The sequence below is a fragment of the Phyllobates terribilis genome, unplaced genomic scaffold, assembly GCF_046119375.1.
Source record: "Phyllobates terribilis strain yellow unplaced genomic scaffold, ASM4611937v1 Scaffold_56__1_contigs__length_8794411, whole genome shotgun sequence".
Classification (NCBI taxonomy): Eukaryota; Metazoa; Chordata; class Amphibia; order Anura; family Dendrobatidae; genus Phyllobates; species Phyllobates terribilis.
The window spans coordinates 5,114,902-5,128,003 of NW_027362816.1; the positions used below are offsets into that span (position 1 = coordinate 5,114,902).

Here is a 13,102-nt window from a genome sequence, read left to right on the forward strand (position 1 = left end):
TATGCCTGGCGTCCCTCCATCCTGGTATGCCTGGCGTCCCTCCATCCTGGTATGCCTGGCGTCCCTCCATCCTGGTATGCCTGGCACCCCTTCATCCTTATCCTGGTATGCATGGCACCCCTCATCCCTGTCCTGGTATGCATGGCACCCCTCATCCCTGTCCTGGTATGCATGGCACCCCTCATCCCTGTCCTGGTATGCATGGCACCCCTCATCCCTGTCCTGGTATGCATGGCACCCCTCATCCCTGTCCTGGTATGCATGGCACCCCTCATCCCTGTCCTGGTATGCATGGCACCCCTCATCCCTGTCCTGGTATGCATGGCACCCCTCATCCCTGTCCTGGTATGCATGGCACCCCTCATCCCTGTCCTGGTATGCATGGCACCCCTCATCCCTGTCCTGGTATGCATGACACCCCTCATCCCTGTCCTGGTATGCATGGCACCCCTCATCCTGGTATGCATGGCACCCCTCATCCCTGTCCTGGTATGCATGGCACCCCTCATCCCTGTCCTGGTATGCATGACACCCCTCATCCCTGTCCTGGTATGCATGGCACCCCTCATCCTGGTATGCATGGCACCCTTCATCCCTATCTTGGTATGCATGGCACCCCTCATCCCAGTCCTGGTATGCATGGCACCCCTCATCCCAGTCCTGGTATGCATGGCACCCCTCATCCCCTTCTTGGTATGCATGGCACCCCTCATCCCCTTCTTGGTATGCATGGCACCCCTAATCCCCGTCCTGGTATGCATGGCACCCCTAATCCCCGTCCTGGTATGCATGGCACCCCTAATCCCCGTCCTGGTATGCATGGCACCCCTAATCCCCGTCCTGGTATGCATGGCACCCCTAATCCCCGTCCTGGTATGCATGGCACCCCTAATCCCCGTCCTGGTATGCATGGCACCCCTAATCCCCGTCCTGGTATGCATGGCACCCCTAATCCCCGTCCTGGTATGCATGGCACCCCTAATCCCCGTCCTGGTATGCATGGCACCCCTAATCCCCGTCCTGGTATGCATGGCACCCCTAATCCCCGTCCTGGTTTGCATGGCACCCCTAATCCCCGTCCTGGTTTGCATGGCACCCCTAATCCCTGTCCTGGTATGCTTGGCACCCCTAATCCCTATCCTGGTAAGCATGGCACCCCTAATCCTTATCCTGGTATGCATGGCCCCCTCATCCTTATCCTAGTATGCATGGTCCCCCTAATCCCCATCATGCTGTACATAAAAAAATAAATAAACACTCCTACTCTCTCTTTTCTCCTCCAGCGCTGCGTCCTGTCTGCCTGCACTGATCTCTCCATGTGAGCCGCGCATGACGTCACTACCATGTGCGTCTCACAAGGGCAGATCAGCTGCCGGAAGTCACTGCTCCCCGCGCAGGGAGCAGTGACTTCACTCTCCTTCATAGCCGGCACCCTGCATAGCAGCGCTGTGGCTCCTGCTGCTGCCGGGCTATCGCATGTGCCCGCTTATTAAAGGGCATGAATATTCACCCCCTCCCCACGCCCATGGGTGTGGAGAGAGGTTGAATATTAATGCCCTCTAACAGCGGGCACAGGCGATTCTGGCAGCATCAGGAGCTGCAGCGCGGCTATGCTGTGTACTGCTATTAAGGAGCATGAATGTTCATTTTCTTTAGCAGCGGGGACAGTGTAGGCTGCAGCGGGCGGCTGCTGCCTCCTGTGCCCCGCTCCTCCACCTCTTCCGCTCCCCCCATAGCCACCATATATATATATATATACACCCCCCCCCAACATTCGGACCAAAATTTTGGAGGAAAAAAGTGCGTCTTATAGTCTTAAAAATACAGTAATCCTGAAATATGAGGAGCTGGAACTTACGAAAAGTAAAACAGAAATAAAAAGTATCCAATCCTCATTGGAAAAATTTGTGCACAACAGGGATTTCACTAGCCATAATGACAAACTGAAAGCTAATTTAGCGAAGATGGAAGATTTTATTATGAACATTAAAAAATGAAATTCAAACGTGATAGTGAGGATTACTCACAGAACAAAGTGTATGATTGGAATAAAGGTCCATTTTCTATTCTAAAAAAACGTCCCTACAAACATACAACAAAACCTGCCAAAGTCAGTTTCAAGGGTATGGATTTTCGTACTGATTTGTCATCTACCTTTCCTACATCAGATGAACATTCAGATTCCTCAGTAAGCTCGGCAAGTGAAAATCAGCAATTTATGACCAGCAGAAGTACTCGGCAAAATACATCTACTAGCATGCCAAAAATGGAGGAAGGGTGGGTGCAAATGTAGCACCCTGAGGATTCGGCTGCTACAGGGGTATTGCACCTCAACCCAGAGGTGTGATATTCCACTCCCGGGTAAGGATGGAGTGTGGAACTGAGCTCGGTAGGCTGCATGCACTACATACATCCCATTTCCGAGGAACAGGCCGACGGTACTCCCACTTAGAAATGTGCAGGTACGACCGAGTCTGTTCCTGGCTGGAGTGGGAGGGGGGTGGTACATCCCAAGTAGTGTAGGGGCAGATAGGGGGAGCAGCCTGGGTAAAGATAGGAGCTCATTGGGTGCTGGTCACCTGAGCTCACACATAGAGGGAGTATTTAAGGTGGGCACCATCTAAGATCAGGGTCAGTCTTTGCAGAGGAGTCAGTCTGTCAGAGTCAGTAAGAAGCAGAGGTCCAGATGAGCCTGCAGAGAGAGAGAGTGGAGCAGAGAAGGAAAGACCCAGAGAGGGAAAAAGCAAGGACTCTGAGAACCCAAATTCAATCCCCGGGTGAAGAGTCGGCAATAGGGTACCGGATCCCAAACTGGTGGGGGCAAAAGCACACCCTAGCCAGAGACCGGAGGCCGTGGGCAGCGTCTGCCACGGCCACCCACCACATCCACCCCGAAGGCAAACCACGTGGAGGGTCAGGGAACCCAAGGCCAAGGGTCTCCCAACAGAAGGCCCGAGGGAGCTGGACCTAGGTGGATCACTAGTGGGGACGGCCAGAGGAAAGGACAGAAGGAGAGCTCAGGGTCACGCTCCGGACTTGTTTGGGGGTTTGCTGAATCCAGGACCTGGTGGACGCAGCACGGCTCGGGTGGTCACTTGAAGCTGGAGTGACCGGAACATCAGCAGTGAGTAAATACCTTAAACTGCACAACCCGACTCTGTCTTCACTTAACATCTATGCTGCACCACCACAACCCCCATCCTCTGCACCTGACCCCCTGAAGCTATACCCCACCCGTTGGGGGTTATACTACCAAAAGCTGCACCAACACCATCAGCCTCAGCGGACCCTGCTGCAGCGGCGGCCGTAGTGACCGCAATACAACGGGTGGCGTAGGCGACATTAAGAACTTATTAACATCTGTAGGACTGCCACATACTCTGAGCTTGACACCCTGGGCACGGACCGGGTCACAGCCACTCGGAAGACTACAACTCCCATCTGATCCGGCTCCGGGTATTCCCCTAAAGAATATGGCCCAGGGGGCGCGTCACAAACACAAGCGGAAACAGATATACCACCTGGAACAGAAACCACCGCTATTAGAGCTACCAATTTGGAATTTGTCCAGTTTTGTGTTATCAGAGGAACAATTATTACTTTCAGCAGCAGAAGGGAAGGAAGGGAGACACAGACTTCATTACTAGTGGGTAGGTGGAGCCCCACAGGGATAGTTCACCTCAGATTAAAAGAGTGACGACCGGCCCCTCCAGTATAAAGGCTCCTCCTACTCCCATGTTCTTCAGTCTTAAATTTGAGGTCGCAGAGGATAGTCGCTGCCTTTGCAGTTCCTCAGAAGATTTTTTTGTTTTTTTCCAGGGAGACCTGGGCCCGCCGTGGTCTAGAGGTCTCAGGGGGTCTCGGCGCTGCCGGGACCCCTGACCCTCCCCTGACAGTCCTGCGTACCCCTTAAGGAGGTCCCCGCTGAGACCTGTCGGCCCCGGGGGATACAGGGCGCTTCCTGGCGGGGTCGCACACCGCCTCTGCGGTCCCTGCGCGCTCCGCCGTGGAGGGAGCAAGGGCCACAGCGCCACACATCCCTGGGAGTCCCTGTGGCGCACAGCAGGGTGAGTGCTCAGTAATGTGGAGTGCTTCAGCGGTTGCTGCCGCTGTTACTTGTCATAGTGTGACTGCCTTTCTTGTCCCTTGCAGGTGCTGCATATGGACAAGGGCTGGCAGGGGAGCAGAGAGGGGCCGTGGGCTCCGTTTGTTTAGAGTCTGCTGGGAGTGATAGTCCCTTGGTTGGGCAGACAGCTGTGGGGGCGTGGCTCGCGTGTTTTTTTGTTTGCTTCCTGGCCTCTTAGTCAGGCAGGAAGCTCTGGTACCGCGCGCTTACTGAAGCTCCGCCCCTTCCTCCTCCGGGCTCTGCAGTCGGCTTCTGCTCGCCTGCTTCCCGTTCTCTGCCACACCGCACACTCACTCTGGAAGAGCAGTCTCCGCGGCTGGTAAGTCACTCCTGCCTTTTAAGGTGGAAGACTGTCTTTTTTCTATTACAGCGCGGGGGCACTTTCCTGCTGGTCTATTAGGGCAGGCAGGGTGCGATATACAGCACTGCTATTTTCTCTGCCAGGCACACCCTTGTCTTTTAGGGCAAGGTGTATTGCGTGACTTCAGCATTTAACCCCTTCTGAACAGGACCTGCTCATCAGAGTGGTTAACTATTTCTGGTGCACACTTTGTTTCCAGTTTTGTTAAGTTAACTGTTCTTTTGCCCAGCAGTGCTGGGGTAGCTCTTGCTAAAGGAGAGCTTTAACCCTTCAGTGCCTTATAGAGTGGGAAGAGGGAAAAAAAAAAGTAGATTTCTTTTTTTTTTTTTTGAAGCAGGCTGTGTTGGTTGAATTCACACACTGTAGTTTGCCATACGCATTATAACAGGCTGGCATCTGGTGTGGGGGGCATGTCGGATCAGGGACCAGGAGGCGCGGACCTCTCTCCCGATCCGTTCCAGGTTCGGTCGGGCGTTTCTGGTACACCTAGGCCCTCGACGGCATCAAGTTCGACCCTTAGTGATGCTAAGGTGGAGGCGCTCACTCGCTCCATTGATGGTCTTTCTGACCTCCTGGGTCGTTGGGTGTCGGCTAAATCGCAACCAACGTCTCGAGGCAAGAAGCGCCGCAGGACTGTGGTGGCGCTGTCTTCTCCGCACAGCACATCAGAGGCTTCAGATTCACCAACAGGTTCGATGGGTGAAATCTCCGACTCTGAGGTAGAGGATCGGCAGAGTTGCTCTGCTTCGCTTTCTAGCCGCGTGGATGCTCTTATTGGGGCCAACTAAACCTTGTAAGTCGGCCCGGCTGTATCAAGATTCGCATCGGGCTCGCTCATTTTTACCAGCGCATGATGAACTTAACGAGGCCGTGGAGAAGGAGCGCCGGTGTCCGGATAAACGCTTTCGGGGGATGCGGTTTTTTGATGCTCTGTATCCCTGCGCTACGGAGACTATCGCTAATTGGGTTCCCTCCCCTGAGGTGGATGTATCTCTGTCTCAGCTGAGCAGGTCTTCGTTGCTTCCTGTTAAGGGGAGGGCCAGTCTTCAGGATTCCCTGGACAGAAGATCAGAGTCAGCGGCGAAGTCCATCTATGAAGCCGCAGGTCATGGTTTTCGGGCGGCCTTAGGGGCCATGTGGGCCAGTGAGGCTTCTCTGCGGTGGGTGGATCAGCTGCAGACGGCATGGCAGGATGGGACTCCGCTGTTGGAAGTAGAAACTCTTTTTCAACTTGTGGAAGATGCATTACGTTATGGCAGGGATGCAGTACTGGACACTGCTTCTGTTCTGTCTAAAGCTCAATCTTCAGCGGTCACAGTCAGGCGAGCACTGTGGCTCAAACAGTGGACCGGGGACGCAGTATCCAAGCAAGGTCTGCTTAGTCTGGCGTACAGGGGTGGTCAGCTTTTTGGTTCAGACCTTACAGAGCTGATTGCCATGGCCAAAGCTAAGGATGCTGCTTTGCCTCAGAGAAGGGCAGCGGCATCCACATTTGGCAGGGCAGGGACCAGTAGAGGTCGTTGGTCCTTTCGGACCAGGGGATGGTTAGGTCAGCCCTCTGGGAGATCGAGCCGTCCCTCATCTTCTGGTAGATCCGCCCAGAAATCCCGTGTTCCGTGGAAGCAACATTCCCGTCAGGACAGACGGGAGATTGACAAGAAACCCGCTAAGGCTGACTGACGCCAGAAATCCCCCCGAGGGCTCTCGGGTGGGAGGTCGTCTGCTACAATTCGGATCAATTTGGGCATCCCACATATCAGACGCCTCGGTGACGCGGGTTATGTCAGCAGGCTATTTCATAGAGTTTCATTCTCAACCTCCAGACAGGTTTCGTCAGTCATGCATTCCGTCCGTGCCAAGGCTGGCTACCGCTCTGTTACGGGAGGTCGACTCTCTTCTACAGCAAGGTGTAGTGGTTCAGGTTCCTCCGGAGGACCGGGGAAGGGGTTTTTACTCCAACCTGTTTGTGGTCCCCAAAAAGGAGGACAGGTTTTGCCCTGTGCTGGATCTCAGAGATCAGAATATTCATGTCCGGACCCGGAAGTTCCGCATGGAGTCTCTCCGCTCTGTGGTAGCGGCCTTGTCGCATTTCGACTTCTTGATTTCAATCGACATTCGCGACGCCTATTTGCATGTCCCTATCGGCAGGGCTCACCAGCGTTTTCTGCGTTTCGCCATAGGTGAGGCTCATTACCAGTTTGTGGCCCTACCATTCGGGTTGGCCTCCGCTCCCAGGATCTTTACAAAGACTCTGGCTCCTCTCATGGCGCTTCTTCGAAGACAGGGGGTTACGATTCTCCCCTACCTGGACGACCTGTTGATAGTGTCGCCCACAGCGGAGGAGGCGATAACAGCCCGCGATCTCTCCCTTCAGTACCTGGAGGACTTCGGGTGGCTGATCAATTGGGAAAAGTCGTCATTGGAACCGGCGCAGTCTATCCTGTTCTTGGGGATGCACTTCGATACAGTTCCGGCAGTGGTGTCCCTGCCTCCTGTCAAACAAGCAAACCTTCGTCGCCAGGTCCGGCTTATAAGGTCGGCGTTGGCAATGTCCCTTTGGGAATGCATGCGCCTTCTGGGTCTTATGGTGGTCGGCTATGGAAGCCGTACCATTTGCACTATTTCATTCCCGAGATCTCCAAAATCTTATTCTGACCCGTTGGGATCGATCACTGGCTTCGCTGGATCACTCTGTCATTATCTCCCGCAGGGTGCGAGAGTCTCTTGGATAGTGGTTACGTCCGGAGACTCTATCCCTGGGGAAATCCTTCCTTCTCCCGAGGTGGTCGGTGATTACCACCGATGCCAGCCTGACGGGCTGGGGGGGAGTTTGGAACGACCTCTGGGTTCAGGGGGTCTGGTCGCCAGAGGAGTCGTCTCTCCCGATCAACATTTTGGAGTTGAGAGCAATTTTTCTCTGCCTCCAACATTGGATGGTCCTGTTGAGCGGTCTGCCGGTCCGGATCCAATCGGACAATGCGACGGCTGTCGCGTACATCAACCATCAGGGTGGGACGAGGAGTTCCAGTCTCATGACGGAGGTCTCTCGGATCCTGGTCTGGGCCGAGTCCAGAGTTCCAGCAATCTCTACAATTCACATCCCAGGGGTGTTGAATATCTCGGCGGACTTCCTCAGTCGCGAGCAGGTGGACCCTGGGGAATGGAGTCTCCATCCAGAAGTGTTTTCACTGCTGTGTTCCCATTGGGGGGGACTCCTCAGGTGGACTTGATGGCATCCAGGCTGAACGCCAGGGTTCCGATGTTCATGTCCAGGTACAGGGACCCGGAGGCTGTGGCGGTAGAGGCTCTAGTGGCCCCGTGGGGTCAGTTCAAGCTGATCTATGCGTTTCCGCCGATATCCTTACTTCCTCTGGTGATCCGACGGATCAAACTCGAAAAGGTATCAATAATTCTGATAGCACCGGATTGGCCGTGGAGGACGTGGTATTCGACGCTGTTGTCTCTTCAGGCGGCGCCTCCGTTTCCGCTGCCCCTTCGCCCGGACTTGCTAACCCAGGGGCCCATTCGTCATCCGGACCTGAGGTCTCTTCGTTTGATGGCGTGGCTCTTGAGACAGATCTTGACCCGTCACGGTTTTTTGCCCGAGGTCATTGCTACCTTGCGGGCGGCCAGGGGTCCAGCTACGACTAAGATTTATCACAGAACAGTCTTTCTATTCATGGTGTTCTGAATCTTCCAGAAACCCGAGGGTTTTTTCCGTCCCCAACCTCTTGGCTTTTCTGCAATATAGCTTGACCAAAGGTCTAGCAGTTAGTACCATACGGGGTCAGGTATCTGCACTATCCGCGCTTTTTCGAAAAGCTATTGCCTCATGCAGGGACGTGCGTTCTTTTTTTCGCGGAGTTGCACATCAGTTTCCGCCTCGGAGGGCGGTTGTGGCTCCTTGGCGGCTCAATCTAGTCCTGGAAGCTCTTCAGCATAGGCCTTTTGAGCCTATGGATTCTGCTAAGCTTTCGTTACTTTCCTGGAAGGTTGCCTTCCTGGTGGCAGTCACCTCTTTGAGAAGGGTTTCGGAGTTGGCGGCACTGTCTTGCTCGCCCCCTTTTCTGGAATTTTTTCCGGATCGTGTGGTGCCTCGTATCCGTGGAGATTTTTTACCTAAGGTGGTGTCGCATTTCCACATTAATCAGGACATCGTGTTGCCTTCTCTCTGTCCGAAACCAAACAATCCAAAGGTGCGGGCTTTAAAGTTCTATCTTTCGATCACGCAAGGTTTTCGGAAGTCGGACTCTCTTTTTGTGATTCCTGCTGGTCGTCAGCGTGGTCAGCGTGCTTCCAAGGACACTATAGCTCGGTGGATACGCTCGGCTATCCTGGAGGTTTACCGGCTCAAGGGCGAGCCTTGTCCGGTTAAGGTTCAGGCTCATTCCACGAGAGCTGTTGGCTTATCATGGGCTTTTCGTCAGGGGGCCTCGGCAGCGCAGCTCTGCCGGGTGGCCACCTGGCGCTCCGTGCACACCTTTACTAAGTTTTAAAAGGTGGACGTGAGTGCTTCCGCCGATGCGGCCCTGGGACGCAGGGTTCCGCAGGCGGCGGTGGTGTAAATTATTTCTTTATTTCCTTATTATTTTCCTTTTATTCAGCGCGGTTTGCGCACTGGCCTAAGTTACGGGGTGTTGGGGATGCTGCCACTATTTCCCACCCTTAAGTTTTGAACTGCTTTGGGACGTCCCACTAAGTAATGAAGTCTGTGTCTCCCTTCCTTCCCTTCTGCTGCTGAAAGACGGATTTTAGTAAGAACTTACCTGTAAAATCCTTTTCAGCGAAGGAAGGAAGGGAGACACAGCACCCTCCCAGGGCAGAGTTAGATTTTTTTGTGTTTTCTAGATGCTGCCCGACGCCTTCCTGATGACGGTCATCTGGACTGGGTTTAGCGCTCTACGGCTCTTTTTCCAGCATCGCCAGCTCTACACAGTTGTCAGGTCCAGTAAGGTATGCCTAGGACTGTGTGTTTTTTTTTGTTACATAACCTGTTTTCTCTCACTTCTGAACTTTCAGAAGGGGATGTGTTGTTCTGCTGGTGGGGTCTGCTCTTCCTTAGCTTGTGTACGGACTGAAGAACATGGGAGTAGGAGGAGCCTTTATACTGGAGGGGCCGGTCGTCACTCTTTTAATCTGAGGTGAACTATCCTCTATCCTGTGGGGCTCCGCCTACCCACTAAGTAATGAAGTCTGTGTCTCCCTTCCTTCGCTGAAAAGGATTTTACAGGTAAGTTCTTACCAAAATCCGTCTTTTAAGTTTTGCCCCTACCAATGAGTTTGATGTATTTAGAGCAATTTTGGATGTTAATAGACTGGCGCGGACCCTTACTGTGAAATGTCATTTTGATAGCTCTGATAATGATGTTGAAAATATTACTGATGTTGCAACAGTTAATTCTGATATTACTCCTAACAAATCTTTTTCAGAATAAAAGGTGTTATTACAATTGAAATCATTGGAGAGGGAATCTATGAAATCTGATACCTCTCTGAATAGTCTGTTTCATAGGGGAAATCCATCCTTTTATCCACTTCAGTCACGTTCCATGGTTTTAGACCACTTTCAGGATCTTATTTAAAAGGATTTGGTTTCTCTAAAAAAAATGAAATCACTCATAAGGGAAATAAAAATAACAAACTAACTAGGAAAGAAAAAATTGTGCTGAGGGAACTCAAAACTAATATGGATTTGACAGTGCGTCAAGCAGACAAGTGGGGCACAATAGTGGTATTAAAATCTATTTAGCTCAAGCTCAATTTGATTGATTGTATTTGGAACTAACCAGAAACCCCACCAATGATTTCAATATGGATTTATATATATTGCTACAAGAAGGTTTGAGTAAAGGAGCCTTGGATAAAAAAACTGGCGGAACAGCTCTATGTGGAACAACCTTTCATACCTATATATCATTAATTTCCTAAGAGCCACAAAAACATATTTCCACCACCACCCAGACCAATAGTAGCGGGCTTAGGTTCTATGGGAGAGAGACTGGGTGCGTGGATAGATTTCTATGTTCAACCACTAGTGCAAGAAATTCCCAGCTACATTAGGGACTCTAAATTTGTGGATACTGTATTTAAAGATTTTTCTATAGCAAGAAAATTATCACTGGCTATCATGCAATGTTATACACACGTGGTCAAAATTGTTGGTACCCCTCGTTTAATGAAAGAAAAACCCACAATGGTCACAGAAATAACTTGAATTTGACAAAAGTAGTAATAAATTAAAAATCTATGAAACTGAAAAAATTAAAGCCAGTCATTGCTTTTCAACCCTGCTTCCACAGAATTTAAAAAAAAAAATTAAACTTATGAAATAGGCAGACAGAAATGAAGGTACCCCTGAAAATAATGTGACAAAAGGGACATGTTAAGTCAAGTTGGGTCCACTAATTAGCATTACAGGTGTCTACAATCTTGTAATCAGTCAGTGGGCCTTTATATAGGGCTACAGATACTCACTGTGCTGTTTGGTGGCATGGTGTGTACCACACTCAACATGGACCAGAGGAAGCAAAGGAAAGAGTTGTCTCAGGAGATTAGAAAGAGAAAATTATAGACAAGGTAAAGGTTATAAGACCATCTCCAAGCAGCTTGATGTTCCTGTGACTACAGTTGCATACATTATTCAGAAATTAAAGATCCATGAGACTGTAGCCCTGGACATGGCTGCAGGAGGAAAATTGATGACAAATCAAAGAGATTAAAGGTGAATTTCAAGCTCAAGGAACATCAGTGTCAGATCGCACCATCCGTCGTTGTTTGATCCAAAGTGGACTTCATGGGAGACGACCAAGGAGAACACCATTGTTGAAAAAAAAATCCTAAAAAAGCCAGACTGGAATTTACCAAACTACATGTTGACAAGCCACAAAGCTTCTGGGAGAATGTCCTATGGACAGATGAGACAAAAATGGAAGTTTTGGGCAGTTCACATCAGCTCTATGTTCACAGATGGAAAAATGAAGCATATCAAGAAAAGAACACTGTCCCTACTGTGAATCATGGTTGAGGCTCTGTTATGTTCTGGGGCTGCTTTGCTGCATCTAGAACAGGGTGTCTTGAATCTGTGCAGGGTACAATGAAATCTCAAGACTATCAAGGGATTCTAGAGAGAAATGTGCTGCCCAGTGTCAGAAAGCTTGTTCTCAGTTGCAGGTCATGGGTCTTGCAACAGGATAAAGACCCAAAACACACAGCTAAAAACACCCAAGAATGACTAAGAAGAAACCATTGGACTATTCTGAAGTGGCCTTCTATGAGCCCTGACCTAAATCCTATTGTGCAACTTTGGGAAGAGCTAAAACATGCAGTCTGGAAAAGGCAACCTTCAAACACGAGACAACTGAAGCAGTTTGCTCATGAGCAGTGGGCCAAAATACCTGTCGAGAGGCGCAGAAGTCTCATTGACAGTTACAGGAATCATTTGATTGCAGTGATTGCCTCAAAAGGTAGTTCAACAAAATATTAAGTTAAGAAGAACCATCATTTCTGTCCAGGCCTATTTCATGAGTTTAATTTTTTTTTAAATTCTGTGGAAGCAGAAAAGCAATGTCTGACTTTTATTTGTTCATTTTCAAAGATTTTTCATTTATTATTACTTTTGTCAGATTCAAGTTATTTCTGTTACCATTGTGGGTTTTTCTTTCATTAAACAAAGGGTACCAACAATTTTGACCATGTGTGTATAACATCGCATGATAGCCAGTGATCATTTTCTTGCTATAGAAAAATCTTCAAATACAGTATCCACAAATTTAGAGTCTGCTTTGACAATCAATTTTTTTTTTTTTTACAAAGGAGGGGAGTAAGTATGGGTAGCAAATTTTCACCGTCATTGGATTAATGTCCAAATAGGAAGAGCAACACATTTCCAATGAGAGCAATATTTACAGGCCAAAAATCATATGGTACGGTCGCTTTATCGACGACCTCCTCCTGATGTGGGGAGGCACACAGGAGGAGGCGTTGAAATTTGCAGAAAATCTCAACAACAATGATTTCAATTTGAGATTCACATATTGTTTTGATCCCAGAGAAATACATTTTTTGGATCTTATATTGAATGGTGACAAGTATCTCAATACAGTAAAAATAACACCCTATGAAAAGAGATTGCCAGTAACAGTGTTCTGCAGGCCAATTTTTACTACCCGCTGCATATCAAGCGCAATATTCCATATGGGGAATTAATTAGGGCGAAACGAAATTGTACGGATAATACTGCGTTTGATATGGAAGCCAGTGAAGTTTGTGACAGATTGGCAAAAAGAGATTATCCTGATTGGAATCTTATAAAAGCATACAAACTGGTATCGAGCCTAGAATGTAAGGATCTTCTCAAAAATAAGGGGCGAAAAAAAGATTTGGGATGTGAAACTGCCAGTGTAACATTCCCTACGACTTATAGTTCGCAGTATAACAAAGTGTTGTCCATTATAAAGAATTCTTACCAAAGATATTCGGTTTGTGGCTGTGGTACCATCCTGTCCCCCAGTCTTTTCCTGAGTGAAGAGCATAGGCATTCTGAATCTACTACCTGGTTAAACCTTAGTGTTTTTTTCAAATACGGAGCAAGCCGCTGTAATGCGTGTTTGGGGTCA

The 13,102-nt window shown here is 49.7% G+C and overlaps 1 protein-coding gene across 1 annotated transcript in view; it reads left to right on the top strand.

Annotated features, from left to right (window-relative positions):
• LOC141192289 (uncharacterized) overlaps positions 1-13,102 on the top strand; it is a 155,022-nt gene that overhangs the window by 119,475 nt on the left and 22,445 nt on the right. The window contains exon 2 of the mRNA XM_073661783.1: positions 2,169-2,277. Within this exon, the coding sequence (XP_073517884.1) occupies positions 2,169-2,277 (109 nt within the window). The remainder of the gene's footprint in view (positions 1-2,168; positions 2,278-13,102) is intronic.